At 48.7% G+C, this 24,940-nt stretch overlaps 1 protein-coding gene and 1 long non-coding RNA gene across 2 annotated transcripts in view; one reads left to right on the top strand and one right to left on the bottom strand.

The window, feature by feature from the left end:
- Window positions 1-2,380, bottom strand: part of LOC138365823 (uncharacterized) — a 108,562-nt gene extending 106,182 nt beyond the window's left edge. Inside the window, exon 1 of the long non-coding RNA XR_011229031.1 lies at window positions 2,260-2,380. This is a non-coding gene — a long non-coding RNA (uncharacterized lncRNA). The remainder of the gene's footprint in view (window positions 1-2,259) is intronic.
- LOC138365822 (arginine and glutamate-rich protein 1-like) overlaps window positions 1-21,180 on the top strand; it is a 259,325-nt gene extending 238,145 nt beyond the window's left edge. Inside the window, exons 2-4 of the mRNA XM_069326329.1 lie at window positions 1,355-1,560; window positions 16,800-16,888; window positions 19,361-21,180. Coding sequence (XP_069182430.1) covers window positions 1,528-1,560; window positions 16,800-16,888; window positions 19,361-20,354 — 1,116 coding nt within the window. The 5' untranslated portion in view covers window positions 1,355-1,527 and the 3' untranslated portion in view covers window positions 20,355-21,180. The remainder of the gene's footprint in view (window positions 1-1,354; window positions 1,561-16,799; window positions 16,889-19,360) is intronic.
- The last annotated feature ends 3,760 nt before the right edge of the window (window positions 21,181-24,940 follow it).

Below are 24,940 nucleotides of genomic sequence, written 5' to 3' on the forward strand. Positions count from 1 at the left end.
TTCTCCTACCACCCCTATTCTTTTGGTATATGTGTATATATGTCTAACTTTAATTTAAAATTTCATTACACAAAAAGGGTTACACCATTGGTTACATGCAAGGTACAAGGCTACTTGTCACAAGTTGTAGAGCTCCTCCAGCTCCTCACATAGCAGGAACTATGGATGCAGTGAGCATGTCCTCTCTGGATCGCCGAACAAATGCGCTGAAAGAGAAAACTGGTGGTTCTAGGGTCTTTAGTATATATAATATATATATATATATGTATATATATATATATATATATATATATATATATATATATATATATATATATATATATATATATATATATATATATATATATATATATATAAAGTTTGTGAGGGTACCACCTCTGGTGCCAATGTGGGGACCCATAGCCTGTACACATATATATTTACTTTATTTGAACTTTGTTACAAAAAAGGAGTTACATATGGGTTACAAAGATGGTTATTATAGGTTGTCGAGTTCCTCCAGCTCCTCAGATGGCGGGCAGGAACCCTGGATGCAGTGCGCATTTCCCCTCTGTATCGCCACACTGAGGCGCTGGAAAAGAAAGCGATATATATATATATATATATATATATATATATATATATATATATATATATATATATATATATATATATATATATATATATATATATATATATATATATACATATATACATATATAAATACATATATAATATTATTCTTTTCCCAAGTTGGCACATGAGTTAATTATTTTTAATTAAATACTGTTTTTGAGTACTTAATTTACTTAATTATCAGTGTAAAAAGAAAATCGCAGATTAACATAGGATGTCTTAGATCGGGTCTTACGAGATCGTATTAAAATATTATTAAATTCTTTGTTAATTATTATTAACCTTTAGTTTTTTAAAGTTAATTTCATACCAGGACATTTTAGGAACACTCTACGACCCCCATTTTATACGTTAGTTGCTGATCCCGTCGCCAGGAGTCGCTCTCCACACAGATGGTCTCTCGCCTCGGAGTCATTGTGATGAACATACATGTTTTACACCATTTTAGGAATGAAAAGCAATATTTTTTAGCTTACACATGTGCCAAGCTAGAAGGTTTATGAGCGGGTTAAGTCCTTTAACACTGCCTGATTGTTTAAGTTGATTTTAATTTGTTTTATTATGCGCCCCATACCCAACGTGTGGGCGGTGGGGGGAAAGGGTTTCAGAGACACATACTGAACCCCGTAGTTTGTTTGTTTAAGCAAGTGACGATCTTTTGAAGCTAGTTACACAATTGTTAATGTTACATATACATGTATCTAACGTGTGTTTTGTTTCCTCCTCCCCCACCCCCCAGGGCACCCCACGACGCTGCTGCGACCTGGTGGCAGAGAGCAGAGGGTGGCACGTCGACCCTAGGCCCGCACCACCACCACCACCACCGTCACCACCACCACCACCACCACCACCACCACCGTCATCTCCACCACAGGAGCCAACACCATGGCGCAGTAGTGTCCGGTCTCCAACATGCAACTTAGGAGCACCATGATTCTAGTGCTGGTAAGTTGTGGCCGCCTACACCACTTGTTTCAGTCTTAGGGTAACGCAAGTTCTTGGCTCACACTCCTTGATTAATGTCCTGCGTCATCGTCGTTATTACTCACGTTGTTGGTGCGCCAGGAAGCTCATACTGAGGTATCACTAATGGGGTGATCATGACTCGAGGAGAGGTGCAGGGCACAGGTGCTTATACCCAAGTGATGCCCGCGTGCCTGGACGATGCCACACACTCGGGCACGCCAGGGACGGACACACACACACACACACACACACACACATGTGCAAAGACATGCTACTAAGTGGCTCCCAGAACTGAAGGGCAAGAGCTACGAGGAGAGGTTAGAGGCATTAAATATGCCAAAACTAGAAGACAGAAGAAAAAGAGGTGATATGATCACTACATACAAAATAGTAACAGGAATTGATAAAATCGATAGGGAAGATTTCCTGAGACCTGGAACTTTAAGAACAAGAAATCATAGATTTAAACTAGCTAAACACAGATGCCGAAGAAATATAAGAAATTTCACTTTCGCAAACAGAGTGGTAGACGGTTGGAACAAGTTAGGTGAGAAGGTGGTGGAGGCCAAGACCGTCAGTAGTTTCAAAGCGTTATATGACAAAGAGTGCTGGGAAGACGGGACACCACGAGCGTAGCTCTCATCCTGTAACTACACTTAGGTAATTACACACACGTACGTCGAAGCAGAGGCGAGGTGGATGATCAAGGTGTTAGGTGTGAACCACCATCCCTGGAGCGACGCTGGTGCTATGTGAACTTGACAACTCCCCCTTCACCCCCTCGCCCGCAAAGTAACGCCGCTAGAATGTCACGTTTCCGACTGGTAGAGCCTCTTCTACCTATCATTGATGGTGGGGGTGGGGGGGGGGGGCGGGGGGGATGTGTAGTGGAGTGCATTGTTATCTACTGATGAATGTTTGGGTATGTTTGTTGCCAGGTGAGTACTTTATCTTGGTGTGTAACCCCCCCTCCCTCCCCCCCCCAGCACTTCTTCACCCCTTCCTAACCAGATACTCGCTCCCCACACCCCTCCCTCTACCCTTCTACACTCAATCGCTTCCCTACACACACACACACACACACCCTCACACCCTCCTCCCCCCCCCCCCTCCGCCAGTAATAGCTCTCAGCAATATTAGTGTGGGTGGGCGCTCAGACAAGACCCTGACTCATGGTGGCTTTAAGTGCTATTATCTTAATTATCCAGTTTCTTCCCTTGTTTATGAGTGTACGTGCGTGTGTGTGCGCGTGTGCGCGCGTGTGCGTGTGTGTGTGTGTGCGCGCGCGTGTGCGTGTGTGTGTGTGTGCGCGTGTGTGCGCGTGCGTGCTCATAATGTCGTCAACAGCGTCTACGGTGTAAGTCTACCTTGTAATGTCAAGGTTTTGGTCTATGACACAGGGAGGTTGGGGTGGGGGGGGGACATTTATGTGAGAGACTGTGTCCAAAGTGTCAGTACTCCTCTAACCTTACTTGCCCTCAATACTTTCTCTCAATTTAGACAGGCTGGGCTTATCTACCTTATATGCTGTGATCATTTCATCCCCCCCACCCTCCTTGTTTCTTTTATCTTTATGGTAAGTGAGAATTACTTAAGCATTTAGCTTAGTGCTCTTATTCCAGACATTTATCTTGCTGCAAACTTCTGCACTTTTTCAAGTTCAGTTTTGTGTCCAACCATTTGGAGTGGACGGTAGAGCGACGGTCTCGCTTCATGCAGGTCGGCGTTCAATCCCCCACCGTCACGTGTTGGTGTCTCCCCCTTGTTGTGTAAGTGATGACTGGTCCCCTGTACCCCTTGTAGTGTAGGTGGTGGTCAGCACCCATTAGTCTGCCACACCTGAAGCTTTTCAAGCTGTTCCTGTGTGGGAAAATTGTGATGTGGTGGAGGGAGAGGCATAGGGCAGGTGTGGGGCTGGGTGGCGCAGCACAGCTGTGGGGGCGGGGGCGGCGGATAGCAGAGGTGTGGGAGCGGGGGCGGCGCAGCATAGCAGAGGTGTGGGGGCGGCGTGTGTGTGTGTGCAGCAAACAAGGTGAGGGACAGGTGGTTAATTAGTGGTCCCGTGTTTGCTCCACTAAACGCCGCCGACGCTTTTCTCGGCTCGTTAATGTTTCAAGACGTTAGTGTTCCCTCTATAAACCTCCCCCCCCCCTACATGGGCAGCATCCTCCCCCTCTCTCATCCCCCCTCTTTTGCCCCCCCTCCCCCCCCCCCCCCTTCACCTTTAACATCACCTCGTCCTCTCCCCCCTTCAGTATCGGTATTTATATTCCCTCTTCTAAGCCCAATGTTTACCCGCTCCAGGGGAGATTGCAAACAAGTTTCTGGTGTGTACATCGAGACAAAAGTTCCATACTCACCTAAGACGGTGTGAGTGGCTCTCTCTCCCCCGCACCTGGTAAATACAGACGTTCATGATGTTGGGGGATGTGTGTGTGTTCGCTATAGGAGGACCCTGTAGGTCCCCCGTCAGGAGGACCCTGTAAGTCCCCCGTCAGGAGGACCCTGTAGGTCCGCCGTTAGGAGGACCCTGTAGGTCCGCCGTCAGGAGGACCCTGTAGGTCCGCCGTCAGGAGGACCCTGTAGGTCTGCCGTCAGGAGGACCCTGTAGGTCCGCCGTCAGTAGGACCCTGTAGGTCCGCCGTCAGGAGGACCCTGTAGGTCCGCCGTCAGGAGGACCCTGTAGGTCCGCCGTCAGGAGGACCCTGTAGGTCCGCCGTCAGGAGGACCCTGTAGGTCCGCCGTCAGGAGGACCCTGTAGGTTCACCGTCAGGAGCCAACCATGCAGGATATTGTCTCCGTGTTGCGTGTTCGGGTTCGTGTACAAGACTTGTATTTGAGTCCATTGACCGTCCACTGTCTCGGGTTTCACTGGCAAGCATACCCCAGTGGTCCCTGTGCCCATGTGGTTGTCTTTCTAGCTGGATATAGTTGAGGTTCAAATACGTTTATCGAGATAATGAAATGCATCTGAAGAGGATAGAGTAGCTTAGGCTATTTCAACCCTCGTTCTTATAGTGAGATGGTGTTCAGCTCATGCCCCGGAGCTCATGTGTGCCGCCTATGCATGTAATATCTTTCCTGTCGGCTCACAGTTCTTCTGCCACCATCTTGGCCTCTTGTGCTTGCTTCACCTGCGGTCCTCATGGCTTCTGAGGTATTGTCACGTGTGGTGCTTGATCGCCGCTCTCGTCCGCGCCAGTGCCTGCCTCCTGGCCAACCCCGGCCTCCTAATAGCACCGTCGCATTTTGACGTATACTTTATGTTAGGCCATAAACTGCCGTACTGGAAAACGGGTAGCGGCTCGCGAAATTGACATAATGTCCCGTTTTCTATTCGTGGTGTCCTTTCGTAGGTTAGGATAAGGTACTCCTGTAGTAGGACAGTTTCTTGACGTTGGGGACGCTGGCGAGAACGGGCTGTCCTTTGTCGCTGTCTTCAGTGACGTCGCTACCTTCAGTGACGTCGCTGCCTTCAGTGACGTCGTTGCCTATCAGTGACGTCGCTGCCTATCAGTGACGTCGCTGCCTTCAGTGACGTCGCTGCCTTCAGTGACTTCGCTGCCTTCAGTGACGTCACTGCCTTCAATGACGTCGCTGCCTTCATTGACGTGGCTCCTATGGCCATGAGCGCCGCAGTGTCTGTGTCTAGTGCTTGTGGCCAGCCTTCCCGCCTTCCTCTCCCTACTCTTGCAGTGTCTCCGGAGGTGAATGTGTTCACCCGTCTCCCTGTGCTTGTACAGCCTGTTGACAGTTGCTTCTTCTTCTTCTTCTTCTTCTTGCCTCTCCGATGATTTTCATTTCTTTTGTTAGATGTTCAATGTTCTCTGCCTTTTACTTCTCCTCCGGTTTCTCCCTTGGTTAATTTTGTCTCTTTCTTTCAACGTCACTTTTTTAATCTTTTGACAACTTTCTTGGTTCTCCGGTGTCGTCCTTGGTGAGTTGCCGAGTGACACCTTTCAGTGTCTTACAGTCGTGTTTGACGCCTTTCTTTTCGTCTGGCTTTCACTCGAGTTTCTTTTATCTGTAATCGTAATCTTGATTAATCTTTTTTTTCTTTTTATTTTGTTCTGCGTTGTTTAATTCCATCTTCTATTTGTGTTGGTCAAATCGAACATTTCTTGAACAGTTCTTGAAGAACGGAGAACGATGTGTGTCGACACTCTGGGGTTGGGAGAACTGGCTTCCCTTAACTTAATTTGTCAAGTCGAGGAGGAACAGTGAAGAAAAGACCTGGTCATGGATTTAAAGCGGACAACCCTCAGTCTGCGACTGTCTGCAGCTGTCTGTAACTTGGGGCTTCAGCTTTCAGCTGGACAAGAGGTAACATGAGCGGGAACCTCTTGAGACGACGCCCTCTAGCGCATAGTGACCGTCACTTGGTCAAGTAGCGTCATTGTGGTCTCCAATTGAGAATATTTCGTGTAACTTGTATACCACACTGCCGTGGATGTAAGTAACATTACACTCACCTTGGGCACTAGGAGACTCGAACACCTGATCTCCATCCCCGTGGCTGCTCTAAGGGAAGGTGTGGAAGCCACCTCCATCAACATCTTTAAGGTCAGATTCGACAAAGCATTTGAAAGCCAGAACATTTAAACTGAAACGCAGCAGATTCATGGCCAGAGACGGGGGTCAAGAGCTAGACCTCACTCCCCCATAGACAGTGATAGGTCCTACAGACCCACGTGTCCCCCCCCCCCCATGGAGGCTGAGGCCTGGAGCTACGAGGATAGACATAGCCCAAGATACTCTAGCCTTTTTGAGACGTATTTCATGATCTCAATGATGTTACCGGAGTGTTGAGACCTTGGGGCAGCGCGGCAGGAGGATACTTGCGGCTGCTTTACGATTAGAGGCGGAGACCAAGAGCTGAAGTGTGTACAATACAGCTAGAATTTTTGTTCACACCTTACCCAGATACTGCATTCCAGCCCCGTAGCAACATTTAGCACCTTACCTCCCCTCCCTCCCCCCCCCACATCCCAGTCACCTCCCCCCACATCACAGTCACCTCCCCCACATCAAAGAGGCACCACGCCCCCCCCCCTACAAAATGTGGTGGGGTGTTTGACTGTGAACGGTGGTACTAAGAGCATGAGGGGGGGGGGAGGGGGTCAAATACTGGCTACTTATCTGGTCAGAATTCAATGTGTTCCTTCCCTCTCTCACCCCCCTCCTTTCTCACTCGCCTCTGCTTTCTTACTCTCCTCTCTCACCCCGTTCTCTCTCTCTCAAAATGACCCCCCCCCCCGCTATTTGTTAAGTAACTGTGTATTTCAGAGATTATGGGAGCGGTGGTGTGGTGTTGACCGCGTGAGGTCTTGTGTTCAGGTTGTATAGTGGTCCTTTGTTGAACAGTGAGTTGTCCTGCGTCAGTTGCAGCCTAATGACCTCACTTGCCTCTATGATTTTCTGTGCTTAGTGAAGTCCTTTAAATAGTTTTATTATATCCATTTATTGTTATGTAGTTAAAGCGAGCCATTTTTGTATATTTATTTATTTGTGAGATTTTTGGTTCGAGTATTTCTATAATTTGTATTTTGGTGGGTAGTGAGAGAGCGATGTGGGAGCCTAGCGCACCCAGCCACTACCAGGCTATGACAACACCGCCGACCCCATGAACACGCCACGACAAATATCCCGACCAAGACATGAAATGTAAGGAAAGTAAGAACGGTTGGGCCAGTCCCTTATAAAGTCGCAGAATACATCCCGACAAGGAAGATTTTATAAAGCCTGATAACAGCTGGTGGTGTGAGGAAATATATCGCGAGTGAACGGAGAAACTAAACACATTGAGAGAGAGAAACGCACAGAATAAAAGAAACACAGAGAACCAAGTTCAGCACTCAATTCAAAATAAAGGAATTGACGTTTCGATCCATCTTGGACCTTTATCAAGTGCAATGACTTCTCGGTCCGTCCTTGGACCATTGTCAAACGTCAATTCTTCTATTTTTCAGGTCTGTGGGTCTAATATTTTTCCCAGGCACGTTATATAGTGAGTTATTGTGTGGAGAGAGCGCTTATGGTGAGCGTGTGGTGGCTAGGGTTTGATAACATTTATGCTGGCTGTTTTCTTTTCACTGCGCGTGCCCTTATCCAGCATTGTGTTACACCCTCCCACCACACCCCCAAGAATCTCACCAGTGTGAAAAGCCTCAAGATGCTAGAGGGTCAGTGGGCGGTGAGGGGAGGGGAATGTGGGCGGCAAAAGGTGAGGTAGGCAGTACAGGAGAAGGGGCGGGCTGGGGGGGGGGGGTAGAATGGGTGGACGCCTTTTGTGAAAGTTCCCCCCTAAACGCCCACTTCATGGCGCTGAAGAATTCTTGGCGTTGGGTTGGGGGCATGAGTGCTGCGGTGCCCGGAGGAACGACGTCCCTTTTTAGCGTCCTTCGGCGTCCCCAAGGGCCGAGTGGACGCACTCACGACACTCTTGATTTTTTTACCTTTTTATTCGTGTGTCGGGGGTGTCCCTATCTACGGTAAAAACAGCGACAGGAGGACAGTCGGCGCTCCAGTTACCCTCATTAGTGTGGAGGGGGGGGGGGGGGAAGGTAGGCCACCTCTGCTCGTAGACTACACTAAGTGGGGGGTAGTTCACCTCTCCCTTCCACCTACGCTAGGTGGTGTCTGCTCCCCCGCCCGCCATGACCCATATTCAGCCGGCCTAACACAACCCACTCCCCTGCCCCTAGCTGTAACTATCCCCTCCAGGGGAAGTGTCTCCACATGTACCATATTACACGGGGGCTTCACCAGTACAGGTACATGGTAGGGGACTTGTGGGTGAAGCCTCAGCTCCTGGGGGGGGGAGGGGGCGGCACTCCAGGGGGGGAGGGGGGGGGGGGCGCTCATAGAGCACCAACACGGCTGCCTCACCATAACCCCCAACACCACCACCACCACCATCACTGAATGGACACATTGCAACCTTGTTGGTGGCAGCCATTAGTGTCCTACTGCCATCTCTTGACACCTTAACCACTCTCTCCTCTTCACTCCTCTTCTTCACTCTCCCCCCCCTCTCTCTCCCCTACCCCCCCCCCCCCTCTGCCCTACCCCCCCTCTGCCCCACCTCCCTTCATCCGCCCCCTCTCTTACCGCCTCCAGAGTAGACACAATTCGTTCGAAAAGCTAATCAAACAATTGATTTAGAAGCCGGTCGGCCGAGCGGACAGCACGCTGGACTTGTGAACCTGTGGTCCCGGGTTCGATCTCGGGCGCCGGCGAGAAACAATGGGCAGAGTTTCTTTTACCCTATGCCCCTGTTACCTAGCAGTAAAATAGGTACCTAGATGTTAGTCAGCTGTCACGGGCTGCTTCCTGGGGGTGGAGGCCTGGTCGAGGACCGGGCCGCGGGGACACTAAAGCCCCGAAATCATCTCAAGATAACCTCAAGATAACAACAGGTACAACAAGGCACACAAGGTGGGGGCTGGAGAGCTATAACCCTGACTTCCTCGTTGTCAGTGTTAGGTTAGGGGAACTCAATTTCACATCCCTAGCGGAGAGAAGAGACAGAGATGATATGATCGCGACATGAAAGATATTGAGGGGTACAGACCAGGGTGGACAAGGACAGAATCTTTTAATTGAAAGTAAGAAAAGAGGACAGTTGGAGGCAGCAAATATGAGTTAGTCGTATAGCTGTAAGGAAGTGCTTGTACCCAGTACCGGTAGTCAACAAGTGGAATACGCTGAAAGAAGTTGTGGAAGCCACCTCCAGCCACAAACTTCAAGGCCAAGTTCGGCGAAGAACTTGAATGTCAAAATTTAAGTTGTTAACTTGTAAAAGGGACAAGTATCTTGGACATGAAGGTTATCTTGAAGATGTCTTGAGATCAACCTGATCTTACTTACCTGATCAACCAGGCTGTGACTCGTACGTCAGGCTGCGAGCAGCCGCGTCCAACAGCCTGGTTGATCAGTCTGGCAACCAGGAGGTCTGGTCGACGACCGGGCCACGGGGACGCTAAGCCCCGGAAGCACCTCAAGGTAAGGTAGATGATTTCGGGGTTTAGCGTCCCCGCGGCCCGGTCCTCGACCAGGCCTCCTGTTTGTTACACACCCGCCCCCCGAGAAGCAGCCCGCAGCAGCTGTCTAACTCCCAGGTACTTATTTACTCCTAGGTGAACAGGGGGCATCAGGGTGAAAGAAACTCTGCCCATTTGTTTCCACCTCCGCCGGGAATCGAACCCGGAACCTTAGGACTACGAATCCCGAGCGCTGTCCACTGAGCCGTCAGGTGAGGTGATGAAGAGCTAGCCCCCGCCCCGGTAAACACCCTCAGATACACTAAGCAGCAGAGGAGCACACGTCCAGAGAACCCGCACCAGCCAGCAGATATAAATCTGTTACATAAAGAGTTAATGACAACAGAGAGAGACTCGTAAAAGCTGGCCACGGAGCCTTTACCAAGACCGCCACGACACACTCACTATTGACAAACGGCGCGATAAAAACATTTTTACATGAATGTTTCAAGCAACACTAGTTTTTGCTCTAAGTTTGACCGTGTGTGCTATTTACTATTTACCTAACTATATCAACACACACAAACACACACACAGACACACACACACACACACACACACACACACACGCACACACACACACACACACACACACACAGACACCAGTGGAGTCCCACAGGGCTCTGTACTCGGTCCTATCTTGTTTCTGGTATATGTAAATGATCTTCCGGAGGGTATCGATTCATTTCTCTCAATGTTTGCGAACGATGCTAAAATTATGAGAAGGATTAAAACAGAAGAGGACTGTTTGAGGCTTCAAGAAGACCTAGACAAGCTGAAGGAATGGTCGAACAAATGGTTGTTAGAGTTTAACCCAACCAAATGTAATGTAATGAAGATAGGTGTAGGGAGCAGGAGGCCAGATACAAGGTATCATCTGGGAGAGGAAATTCTTCAGGAGTCAGAGAAGGAAAAAGATTTGGGGGTTGATATTACGCCAGACCTGTCTCCTGCAGCTCATATCAAGCGGATAACATCAGCGGCATATGCCAGGCTGGCCAGCATACGAACGGCATTCAGAAACTTGTGTAAAGAATCATTCAGAACTTTGTATACCACATATGTCAGACCAATCCTGGAGTATGCAGCCCTAGCATGGAGTCCATATCTAGTCAAGGATAAGACTAAACTGGAAAAGGTTCAAAGGTTTGCCACCAGACTAGTACCCGAGCTGAGAGCTACGAGGAGAGACTACGGGAATTAAACCTCACTTCGCTGGAAGACAGAAGAGTTAGGGGGGACATGATCACCACATTCAAGATTCTGAAGGGAATTGATAGGGTAGATAAAGACAGTCTATTTAACACAAGGGGAACACGCACAAGGGGACACAGGTGGAAACTGAGTGCCCAAATGAGCCACAGAGATATTAGAAAGAACTTTTTTAGTGTCAGAGTGGTTGACAAATGGAATGCATTAGGAAGTGATGTGATGGAGGCTGACTCCATACACAGTTTCAAGTGTAGATATGATAGAGCCCAATAGGCTCAGGAATCTGTACACCTGTTGATTGACGGTTGAGAGGCGGGACCAAAGAGCCAGAGCTCAACCCCCGCAAACACAACTAGGTGAGTACAACTAGGTGAGTACACACACACACACACACACACACACACACACACACACACACACACACACACACACACACACACACACACACACACACACACACACACACACACACACACACACACATATATATATATATATATATATATATATAACTGAAAACTCACACCCCAGAAGTGACTCGAACCCATACTGCCAGGAGCAACGCAACTGGTATGTACAGGACGCCTGACCATCACGACCTGACATAAGAAAGTGATAGCCGAAGTTCCTTATGGAACTCCTTATGCTGTGTTGATGGGTGGGAGGGAATTGTCAGGGGGGGGGGAAGTACCAAGCCATTACTACTGTATAGCACTTGGAAGGGACCAAGACAAGGATTTGGGATGGGACGGGGGGAAAGGAATGGACTACAAACTTGCACGTGTCTATGGCGTTTATAGTACTATTGTTGGTGTTATTGGGTTACACATTCTGAACCTTGAATGATTTACCTTGTTTACAAAAGGTCACGTCGGTTTTTTTTTTTTTTTTTTGTTAACCGACTCATTAAGGGACTCTAACACGAGCATGTGTTAAGCACATTCCTCCGGCGGGAACCCTCCTCCCTCCCGTCCCTCAGGCGGCCAGTATCCAACGGCTCAATTCTTGGTGACGTTTTCGTAATAGCCGCCAGCATACTTCAATTGGTGAGCTATAACTAACCTCGTGTATCTTGCGTGGCTCATTTGGGCCCCACATCTGAGGTCTCGACCGTCGTCTTGAGGACCCCGTATGTCACTGTCTCTCTTAGAATAGAGAGATTCAGTGTCTCCTCCCCCCCCCCCATCTTCTCTTGGTATTCTTAGACCTTTATTACTCTCTACGTAGATGTGTTGAGGGATTGGCATTCGTGTAGCTTGTGTAGTGCCTCGCTTAATGGTGAGGGGTGTTTGTGTAGGGGAGGAGGAGGCCAGAGTCACAACCCGACAGAGCCAGTGACACTTCCATCCCCACCACCTGCCTGTGCCACCTACCAGTGCCACCTGTACCAGTGCCACCTACAAGCGCCCCCTATCTGTTCCACTCCCTCTCGTATATTACCAGCATCATCACATTCTTAAAACACGTTTCTAACCTTGTTAAATTCAAATATATATTACAAGACATCGTAACTGGCCTTCAGCTCGCCATACAGGCACCACACACCTCCGTCACCAAGAAGGATGACCAGACTCTTTGTTCTTAATGGCGCAACACGAAAACTTCCTCCTCTTCGTAACCTCAGATCACACGAGCCTTGTGTAGACTTGACGTTCGGCTCAGCCATCAGCAGGACGTACCGCTACAGCCTCTAGGTTGATCACAAACAGGTTGATCACCTGTTGGTTGATCACCTCTACGTTGATCACAAACAATACCTATACTAAGAATATTATTGCTGTTAGACTAAGCAACTGATTGAACTCAAGACAACCAGATCTAACTCCACTAAAATTATAGTGACAACATTTTTAGTAATTTAAAATTATAGCCACTATTAACTACCACGTAACTGCACTAAATGAAAATAGGAAGAGCACTATACTGTGGTTCAAGGTCTGCTCTTAACACTGTTGGGCCGTCACTTGAAAGATAGATCCCAAGTACCCCATAAAAGCCATCATAAATAACCTGCTCGCTGCACAGAATAAAAGGTTTTGGAATCAATTTGTATGGATACCATCTCGTGCAAACATGGCATTATTTTAAACATGAAGCAGCATTGTACCAAACGTTTTAACCGAGCTAAAATATTTGGTACCCGTTTAGCTCTCTCGTCAAAATTGTACTTCCTGAAGTCAGATATGAGATAGTTCACATACTTTCAAATGCCTGTAAGCACAAATATCTACAAATTATGTTAATATTTGATAGCTTTGAATATGTACAACACTTTAGACGTCCACTAGCAGGTATGACAGTATTTGCCAGGATCAGGTTAGGCTATCAGGAATTGGCAGGACCAGGTTAGGCTGCTATCGTTACCCGTGGCAGATGGCTGCTAGTGAGGAATCTCCCAGTCCTGAGAAACTCCCCCATGTACAAAAGCCTAGCACAAACTGGGTCGTCGTGACCTCATACATTACTTGATGTCCAGTCATCAGACCCTTCACACCACCTGGTATATGAGGTACTCGAGACCTTTGCATTTGCTTGATCCATTCTTGTGTTCTTGAGGACATCCTTGTGTATCCAAGCTTGCTAGTATTAGTTAACACGCGTCATTCCCCCTACATGACAAACCATCCTACGAGATGTGTATTTTAGTAACATATAATTTAAGGTAACTGAATAAATACATATGTAACTCAGTATAGTAATAAAAAAAACGGCTTGTGTCTGCGGACAGTGAGCCGTCTTGGTTGATGGTATAACTGGCAGCTGCATACAGCGGGCTGGCCACGTCAGGGGCTGACACTTGCGGCCGTGGCCGGAGAATTTAGTGTGTTGGCAGATCCTCTTAGCTCTTGAGCACCACCTCATTCCCCAGACGCCAGGCTGCCTCGTGAGTCATATACTCGTTTGAGCTTCGTAACCTTGTAGGTCACGTAACCTTGTGGGTCACGTGACCTTGTGGGTCACGTAACCTTGTGGGTCACATGACCTTGTGGGTCACGTGACCACGTCAGTAGGAGCCGCGGTGAACGAGCCAACCGAACCTCATAAATAATCAAAAGAACCTTTTGACTTTAAAGAAATTAGTTGTTCAGCTATAAAAGTTTCTGCTTTTGAGAAAGCAACACAGAGCTGCAAGAATCATCCCAGAACTAAGCTGAGGAAAGGTTGAGGGCATCAGGACTAACAACACGAGAAACCAGACACGACAGGGCTGATCTCACACAGACCTTTACAATACTGAACAGTTTGGAAGATATTAATCAAGGCCAGTAGGCTTTATCTTGATCTTGATCTTTAAAAGGTCAAGTTAATGCATACAAGCGACAACAGCTTCAAGCTCAACTGCAGTGTAGGACAGAAAGCGGGAGATACAGAGTTAAAGTCAAGGGTAATAAACTCATGAAAAGACATTAATTCAATTTAAAATAAAGCAAAAATAATTACACACACACACACACATATATATATATATATATATATATATATATATATATATATATATATATATATGAATATATATATATATATATATATAAAATGTATATATATATATATATATATATATATATATATATATATATATATATATATATATATATATATATATATATATATATATATATATATTAAAGGAAAGTGACCTTTCGGCTGTCACTGACGGTTACAATGTGGAAACTGAGACGCGCAGGGAAGGGAAGAATTATAATGAGAGCAGGTGGGGGTGAGAGAGCACGCTCCGAGGTGCAGCAGGAAGAGCTAGTCGGCTCCCTGGAAGTCGGGGACAACTCAACAAAGCAAGCACAGAAGGGATAGTAATACACGTGATAACTAAATCAAACACAGTTTCTTGATTCTAAAATGTATCTTCTATCAAAATAATTCTCTCCCCGTGAATATCCCCTAAATTTCACCAACTGTACCTTTTCTCGAGCTTAAAAAAAAAATAAAGCTACCTTTCATCGTAAACCTGTTCTTTTCCGATATTGACACGGGTCAGGAAGGTGGACTGTATCAGAAGTGCCGCGTTATCTTGTATAAACAAAAAGCAGACATTCAAACTGAGCTGTAGTGGCCCTCATTTAATAGTGCAATGATCCTCGGCTCTTTCGGGTGTCTGAGGCTTTCAAGGTCCTGGCGTTGTGGGCGAGGCGCCATTAGCAAAGATGGCGCCTCTTTGTGTATTCACATTTTCTACAATAAAATTTTGTTCTTGAGCCTCTTTATCTGCCAGCCTACCATGCTCACCATTATTTAACACTGGCTTCTCTAGTTGTTAACAAGAATGCTTGAGTGATAGAGATCATTGCGGGACCTTTTATTGCTCACTACTGTGGCAATTTTCACTCACCGCAATGGTGAGGATAGTGCTACAGTCTCCCCCCCATCCCCCCCTTCTCTCTCTCTCTCTCTCTCTCTCTCTCTCTCTCTCTCTCTCTCTCTCTCTCTCTCTCTCTCTCTCTCTCTCTCTCTCTCTCTCTCTCTCTCTCTCTCTCTCTCTCTCTCTCTCTCTCCATAAAAAACACACAGGTATTCGTACACAGGTAAAAAACACACAGGTACTCTCTCCATAAAAAACACACAGGATAGTGCTACCGTCTCCCCCCCCATCCCCCCCTTATCTCTCTCTCTCTCTCTCTCTCTCTCTCTCTCTCTCTCTCTCTCTCTCTCTCTCTCTCTCTCTCTCTCTCTCTCTCTCTCTCTCTCTCTCTCTCCATAAAAAACACACAGGTATTCGTTTATAATCTTGGTGAGAATCATATAGAAGACAGTTATAACTAGGTTTAGTTAGTTAGTAACTAGGTTAGTAACTAGGTTTCTGGAAGTGTTAAGTCAGTTCTTCTTTGTGTGGGTGTTATGGGGGGGGGGGTACCGGTAGCCCTACACCCAACAGTTTCTCTCAGGTAATTGTTGTTGACTTCCTCATCAGCGCCACCCGTCGTCCGCACCAATTACCATCAAGACTACGATAGAAGGTGTACTTCATTTTGTCTGTCTCTCTCTCCCTGTCTCTCTCTTTCTCTCTCCCTGTCTCTCTCTCTCTCTCTGCCTGTCTCTCTCTCTCTCTCTCTGCCTGTCTCTCTCTCTCTCTGCCTCTCTCTCTCTCTCTGCCTCTCTCTCTCTCTCTCTCTCTCTCTCTCTCTCTCTCTCTCTCTCTCTCTCTCTCTCTCTCTCTCTCTCTCTCTCTCTCTCTCTCTCTCTCTCTCTCTCTCTCTGCCTCTCTCTCTCTCTGCCTCTCTCTCTCTCTGCCTCTCTCTCTCTCTGCCTCTCTCTCTCTCTCTGCCTCTCTCTCTCTCTCTCTGCCTCTCTCTCTCTCTCTGCCTCTCTCTCTCTCTCTGCCTCTCTCTCTCTCTGCCTCTCTCTCTCTCTCTCTGCCTCTCTCTCTCTCTGCCTCTCTCTCTCTCTCTCTGCCTCTCTCTCTCTCTCTGCCTCTCTCTCCAAATTTCCCTCTCTCTAGCGACCCCCTGCGGTTGTCATCACCTGAAATCAAGGGTGCGTGTTTTTGTCCGTAGTGTTTGCAGCTTTTCCGGTGCTTCGTAATATTCTTTTTACTTTTGGAGGGACAGAGGGGGAAGAGGGCAGAAGAAGCGGGATATTAAAAGAGAAGAAGAAAATGGGGGCAGGCGCAGAGAGAGGTTTTGCATAAGAAAATATACATGAATTACGGTATATTCCATAAAGGTATGTAAGAGTACTTTTGTGTAGTAGTTAAGAGCTCTCGCTCCCTGACCTCGCGAGCGAGAACGACCCGGGTTCGAGCCCTGGACAGGCAAAGACTATTGCAGGGCACCGCATTTAAGGGGGAAGGACGGATCTTGTTGGTGATAGGCGCCGCTAATTAATGTAACTGGCCTTAATGGCTGGCTTGATGTATCAGTCCCAGGATACACAATGTTTAGTGATCATTATAGGTGATGTGTCATAATAATGTTGAGAGGTGAGTGAAGTAACAAGTGTTGATCATTGCAGGTGGTATGGCTGCTAGTGGGCTGGGCTCGCTCTCAACACGACGCTCCCGCCACCCACGAGCGCGCGCGTCGGGCCCATCTCAAGAGAAGGTGAGGACGCTGCAGCACGCACGCACGCACGCACGCGCACACACACACATACACATACACACATACACACATACACACACACACACACACACACACACACACACACACACACACACACACACACACACACACACACACACACACACACACACACACACACACACAGTTTCAAATGTAGATATGATAGAGCCCAATAGGCTCAGGAACCTGTACACCTGTTGATTGACGGTTGAGAGGCGGAACCAAAGAGCCAGAGCTCAACCCTCGCAAGCACAACTAGGTGAGTACAGACCGACCCAAGGTACTCAACAGTCACATCAGGAGGAAAACAGTGAAAGAACAGGTAATGAAACTTACAACAGGCGAGGACAGGTACAGAGAATGACAAAGAGGTGTGTGATGAACTCAACAAGAGGTTCCAGTAGGTCTTCACAATAGACATGGTGAGGTCACTGCGCTAGGACAGGGGGCAGTAAATCAGGCGGCCTTGGAAGGGTTCGAAATTACGAGAGATGAGGTCAAGAGACGATGTCAGAGAGGCTGCTGGTCCAGACGGGATCTCACCATGGGTATTGAAAGAGTGTGCAGAGACACTCTGCTTGCCACTCTCCATAGTGTATAGTAGGTCAGTAGAGACGGAAGACCTACCAGAAATATGGATTTCGGCTAATGTGGTCCCAATATACAAAAAGGGTGACAGACAAGAGGCACTGAACTACAGGCCAGTGTCCTTAACTTGTATACCATGCAAAGTGATGGAGAAGATCGTGAGAAAAACCTAGTAACACATCTGGAGAGAAGGGACTTCGTGACAAATCGCCAACATGGGTTCAGGGAGGGTAAATCTTGCCTTACGGGCTTAATAGAATTCTACGACCAGGTGACAAAGATTAAGTAAGAAAGAGAAGGCTGGGCGGACTGCATTTTTTTGGACTGTCGGAAAGCCTTTGATACAGTCCCCCATAAAAGGCTGGTACATAAGCTGGAGAGACAGGCAAGAGTAACTGGTAAAGTGATCCAGTGGATAAGGGAATACCTAAGCAATAGGAAGCAAAGAGTTTCACTGAGGGGTGAGACCTCAGATTGGGGTGAAGTCACCAGTGGAGTCCCACAGGGCTCTAAACGCGGTCCTATCCTGTTTCTGATATACGTAAACGATCTCCCAGAGGATATAGACTCATTCCTCTCAATGTTTGCTGACGATGCCAAAATTATGAGAAGGAATATGACAGAGGAGGACTGCTTGAGGCTTCAAGAAGACCTAGACAAACTAAAGGAATGATCGAACAAATGGTTGTTAGAGTTTAACCCAAGCAAATGTAATGAAGACAAGTGTAGGGAGCAGGAGGCCAGTTACAAGGTATCATTTGGGAGATGAAATTCTTCAAGAGTCAGAGAGAGAGAGAAAGACCTGGGGGGGTTGATATCACGCCAGACCTGTCCCCTGAAGCCCATATCAAGAGGATAACATCAGCAGCATATGCAAGGTTGGCTAACATAAGAACGGCATTTAGACACGTGTGCAAGGAATCATTCAGAACTTTGCATACCACATATGTCAGGCCAATCCTGGAGTATGCAGCCCCAGCATGGAGTCCATATCTAGTCAAGGATAAGATTAACTGGAAAAGGTTCAAAGGTTTGCCACCAGATTAGTACCCGAGCTGAGAGGTATGAGCTACGAGGAGAGACTACGGGAATTAAACCTCACTTCGCTGGAAGACAGAAGAGTTAGGGGGGGGGGCATGATCACCACATTCAAGATTCTGAAGGGAATTGATAGGGTAGATAAAGACAAGCTATTTAACACAAGGGGCACACGCACAAGGGGACACAGGTGGAAACTGAGTGCCCAAATGAGCCACAGAGATATTAGAAAGAACTTTTTTAGTGTCAGAGTGGTTGACAAATGGAATGCATTAGGAAGTGATGTGGTGGAGGCTGACTCCATACACAGTTTCAAGTGTAGATACGATAGAGCCCAATAGGATCAGGAATCTGTACACCTGTTGATTGACGGTTGAGAGGCGGGACCAAAGAGCCAGAGCTCAACCCCCGCAAACACAACTAGGTGAGTACACACACACACACACACACACACACACACACACACACACACACACACACACACACACACACACACACACACACATACACACATACACACACACACACACGCATGCTTTCTCTCAGTAAGCTGCATAGCTGTAATGGCATAGTGCTTTTTCCTGATAATTACCTTTCACTCAGCAGTCAAAGTTATGTGAAGAAGAGATTAGTTTGCTGACAAATATTGTAAAATATTGCTTAAATCTCAACACTGCAACAATTGAGGTGAATTAGAGTGGACGATGAATATAGTACACTGTTCCATGTTTTGAGAACGAAATAGTACACAGTATCTAGTTACAACAACAAAAATGTTCATTGTTTACAACTCTCAGGAACCTAATTCGCCGTTGTTGTTTTCAGAATGCTTGAGCGACTGGCCGAACGGGGGATGAAAATGTCGGAGCGCGAGAGTATGGCCGAGGAACTGCTGGCTCGCCTCGACTACCACCTGGCCAGCACTCCCGCCCAGCAGCACCACCTGGCCGACACCCCCGACCACCTGGGCAGCACTACCTCGTCAACTCAGCCTTTCCGCCACAAGCGGGACCACCTCACCACCCACCAGAGGGAGCGTCACACGCCCCACCCGGCCCACCACCCACCCTCCCAGCTCATAAGGGAGCCGCCATCCTTCACGGAGATGCAGGCGTACGCCGAGGTCTACCCAGAGCTGGAGGAGTTGGTGGAGGACGGCCAGCCGGAGGTGCCGAAGATAGAAGAAGTCATAGCCGATGTGGAGGACGAGGAGCTGAGGCGAGCCATGGAACAACAGTTCATCGTGGCAGAGCTCCTCGAGCAGATGAGAGACAAGCGGCAGACTCCTCTCACACCCCAAGAAATTAGGGATAGAGAGCGGAGAAGGAGAAGGCAGGAACGGAGAGAGGAACGGAAAAGAAAAAGAGACGAAAAAAAGGGAAAGAGAAATGATAGGAAAAAGAAGAGAGTTAAACTTGAACCGAGAGTGGAACATATGATTAAACAAGAGGAAATTAAGCTTTATGACGAAGGCGGTGAAAAATACATTGACTGTTGTCCTTCAAAGCTGGTTATTATGAAGAAAGTGGTCGGGAAGGGGCGCAATAACCGCGCCATGGACATACACGCTGAGCACCAGGTGTTCTACGAGCGTGTGTGTCTGGACGAGTACTTGGGCAAGGAGTGCATCTTCCCAGTGAAGGCACTCCGGCGGGGCACTGTAACTCGCTGTGGCCAGCAGTACTCGTACTCCCAGGCCCTCACTCGTACCTACATGTCCGACGAGGACTGGAAGATGGACATGGTCGAGGTCAAGTCCGGCTGCTCGTGTCAAGTTAGTGTCAAGCGCAAAAATAAGAAGAAGAAAAGGAAAAGATGAGGTCGAGAGAGCTCGGGCCTCAGCGAGTGCTTGGCCCCAAGGGATGTTCTTATGAGAATTTCGGCACTGTCTCGCTCCCTCCAGTGCCCCATGTTCTCGCTCTGGTCTTAACACTTGTGGTTTCTCTACCAATACCTCGAGTATTGGGAAGAAAGAGACGTCATTAAAAAGATACATTACATGGAAATACAAAGGTAGTGATGGAACAAAAACAAACCAACAGACCTGCATGAAGTGTATGGCGCTTGTATTAAAAAGTATTGATTGACTGAGCTGCAGCAGATGCACAAGTGCACACATACACATGGTAGAGCTTGTATGAAGAGCAGGTTGTGCGAGGGCGGCCGCTGCAGAGGGTCAGCAGCAGTAGGGGAGGCCGGGGGGGAGAGCGACCACACTGAGGCTTTGACCGGCCACACCCCGCCACATCATTACCTCAGTGCTCACGCGCCCGCGTGACGTACCTCCTGACGTGCCGGCGACCCCGGTGAAACACTCACTCACTCACTCTCTCTCACCTCTCACTCACTACCACTTCTCGAATCTCACCTCTATCACATCTTGTATTTATTTGGTGTTTTTTTTCATATGTCTTCGTATCTTTATAGTAACTAATCGATGTATATAGAATTGGTATGTATATTTTGAGTTTGACATGACAAAATAAAAAATTTCTTGTCTATTGTATCATGTAAGATAAAAGTATATTTTTGTTTACTTTTATTAAGCGTTGTCATAAAGGTTTTAACCCTGGCATGGAGAACCTTTTATACCTCCCCCCCCCCATAGGTCCCTTGCCCACTCCCAGTACCTCCTCCCCCCCCACTCCCAGTACCTCCCCCCCACTCCCAGTACCACCCCCCACTCCCAGTACTCCCCCCCACCTCCCAGTTCCTCCCCCCACTCCCAGTACCTCCCCCCCTCTACCAGTACCTCCCCCACTACCAGTTCCTCCCCCCACTCCCAGTACCTACCCCCCCCACTACCAGTACCGCCCCGCACTCCCAGTACCTCCCCCCCTCCCAGTACCTCCCCCCCCACTCCCAGTACCTCCCCCCCACTCCCAGTACCTCCCCCCACTCCCAGTACCTCCCTGCCCCCCACGCCCGGTACCTCCCCGCCCCCCACGCCCGGTACCTCCCCACTCCCGGTACCCCCCCACGCCCGATACCCCCCCCCCACGCCCGATACCTCCCCACTCCCGGTACCTCCCCACGCCCGGTACCTCCCCACTCCCGGTACCTCCCCACGCCCGGTACCTCCCCACTCCCGATACCCCCACGCCCGGTACCTCCCCACGCCCGGTACCTCCCCACACCCGGTACCTCCCCACGCCCGGTACCTCCCCACGCCCGGTACCTCCCCACTCCCGGTACCTCCCCACTCCCGGTACCTCCACACACCCAGTACCTCCCCACACCCGGTACCTCCCCACACCCAGTACCTCCCCACGCCCGGTACCTCCCCACTCCCGGTACCTCCCCACTCCCGGTACCTCCACACACCCAGTACCTCCCCACACCCGGTACCTCCCCACACCCAGTACCTCCCCGCGCCCGGTACCTCCCCACTCCCGGTACCTCCCCACTCCCGGTACCTCCCCACTCCCGGTACCTCCACACACCCGGTACCTCCCCACTCCCAGTACCTCCTCACACCCAGTACCTCCCCACACCCAGTACCTCCCCACACCCGGTACCTCCCCACACCCGGTACCTCCCCACACCCAGTACCTCCCCACTCCCAGTACCTCCCCACACCCGGTACCTCCCCACTCCCAGTACCTCCCCACACCTGGTACCTCCACACACCCAGTACCTCCCCACACCCGGTATCTCCCCACACCTGGTACCTCCACACACCCAGTACCTCCCCACTCCCAGTACCTCCCCACACCTGGTACCTCCACACACCCAGTACCTCCCCACACCCAGTACCTCCCCACACTCAGTACCTCCCCACTCCCGGTACCTCCCCACACCCGGTACCTCCACACACCCAGTACCTCCCCACACCCGGTACCTCCCCACTCCCAGTACCTCCCCACACCCAGTACCTCCCCACTCCCGGTACCTCCCCACACCTGGTACCTCCCCACACCCGGTACCTCCCCACACCCGGTACCTCCCCACACCTGGTACCTCCTCACACCCAGTACCTCCCCACACCTGGTACCTCCCCACACCTGGTACCTCCCCACACCCGGTACCTCCCCACACCCGGTACCTCCTCACACCCAGTACCTCCCCACACCTGGTACCTCCCCACACCCGGTACCTCCCCACACCCGGTACCTCCCCACACCCAGTACCTCCCCACACCCGGTACCTCCCCACACCCGGTACCTCCCCACACCCAGTACCTCCCGACACCCAGTACCTCCCCACTCCCGGTACCTCCCCACACCCAGTACCTCCCCACACCCGGTACCTCCCCACACCCAGTACCTCCCCACTCCCGGTACCTCCCCACACCCGGTACCTCCCCACACCCGGTACCTCCCCACACCCGGTACCTCCCCACACCCAGTACCTCCCCACACCCGGTACCTCCCCACACCCGGTACCTCCCCACACCCAGTACCTCCCCACACCCGGTACCTCCCCACACCCGGTACCTCCCCACACCCAGTAGCTCTCCACATTTAGCACCCACCTCCCTCTCCCCTCCCTCCACAACCCAGGCGCCCCACATCTCTCCCCCACTTAACATCTACGACACCAACACCAGCCACACCATTACCACTACACGACGTGTCTCACAGCCCCCCACACACACGGCCCCCATCACACTGGTCAGTCAGAGGGCCTTGTCAGTGTGTACCTGATGGTTAAGAACCTGTCCCAACCATCATGTCTGCTAGCAAGAAACCGTTCTGACTAGCAACCCCAAATAGCGAATATGATAGGCTGCAACACTTGGCAGTCACGCTTACACACACACACACACACACACACACACACACACACACACACACACACACACACACACACACACACACACACACACACACACACACACACACACACACACACACACACACTGCGGGGTCTCGCGACTGAGTGGACAGCGCTCTGAGGTCGTAGTCCTAATGGCCCGGGTTCGATCCCCGGCAGAGACAGACAAACAAGTAGGCAGAGTCTTTCCAGCGTAGTGCCCCCTGTTCACCTAGCAATAAATAGGTACCTGGGAGTTAGACAGCTGCTTTGGGCTGCTTCCTGGGGATGTGTGTGTGTGTGTGTAAGAGAAATATACGTAGTAGACATAAGAGAAAAATGAATTGGTTAGAATGGCGGGGTCCAAGAGCTAATAGCTCGATTCTGCAGATACAAATAGTAAATACACGCACGCGCGCGCGCACTTCCCTTTACAAGAATCTTCTTTAGTACCTAGGAATTGTGATGCCAAAGGTCCCTATGAATTTAGATGTCTCCTGCCAGGGATCCTTGCGGCATCTGTAACCTCATGCTATATTGCGTATTATTAATAACTTTTAGACAAAGATATTCCAACGTGATTATAAGCATAACGGTTACAGCTTGCAGGTTTTATTGATCAAACATTATGGCCAAAGGTCAATTGTAAATTTTCCATTTATAGTTTATAATATGTTGTCGGGTGTGGCTACTCTCACACTTTACAACAATATGGTCACTGATCCATGTTTTAACGTCAATCTTAATGGTATTTTGGCTCTGTTATTGTGGTCACTAGTCCAAGTAAGGTTTGTCACTGTACGTTCTGAATTTTTCCCCTGATAATAAGTTAAGATGTGTTGAGCATTCTTTACTTAGATGAGCAAATCGCAAATGATTAGTGGTGTGCTGTCTGGTGCCCCTTACAAGGGGTGTGAGGCAGCATCATTCAAAAAGAAATTAATCTGGTATCCATCTTGCTAGTAAATATTCATATATTTCCCATTCAATCTCCCTTCATAACTATTCGAATTCGTTATTCGTAACCTCCGTTTCTGCTATGGTCTTTGCCCATTCATATATATATTTTTTTAACACTGCATAACCTCTCCTTTACCTTTCACGAAGGTAAACGACATCTCTGCTCTAGGTAAAATTGGAATCATCACGTATGTTCTCAGTGTGTTAGGCTCAGCCTCCACGTGATCCCTCGAACCCTTGATCTTCCCAGAGCATCTCCGTCGTGTTCTCATCACTTGGCTACTCTCTCACCCCAATCATCGGTCATTTTCTGTATATGATAATCTTTCATTCACCTCCATTTTCTTTTGTATTTACCGACAAAATTTTCTGTTCTAAAAATCAACATTCATTGAAAAATAGTTAAATAGAAATCCTAACGCTTCTTTTATGTAATTATATATTTTTTCTGCGTCATTGTGTTTATTTGCTATTTCATTGAACATTCGCTTAATATTTGCCTTAAGGAAATGTTAAAACATATCAGGAATGCTTATAGTTAAGGTGAACAAAAAATGTTTAGGTTTATGACAATAGAAACAGAAGGTAGGATGAGTTGCAGTTCCAGCAGCCTTCACCAGTCACTTAAAATAGGAGGAGGGATGTAATATATTCAGAAATTTTACACTAGGCGCTCTCTCTGTGTCTCTG

The sequence above is a fragment of the Procambarus clarkii genome, chromosome 18 (genome assembly GCF_040958095.1).
Source record: "Procambarus clarkii isolate CNS0578487 chromosome 18, FALCON_Pclarkii_2.0, whole genome shotgun sequence".
Taxonomy (NCBI): Eukaryota; Metazoa; Arthropoda; class Malacostraca; order Decapoda; family Cambaridae; genus Procambarus; species Procambarus clarkii.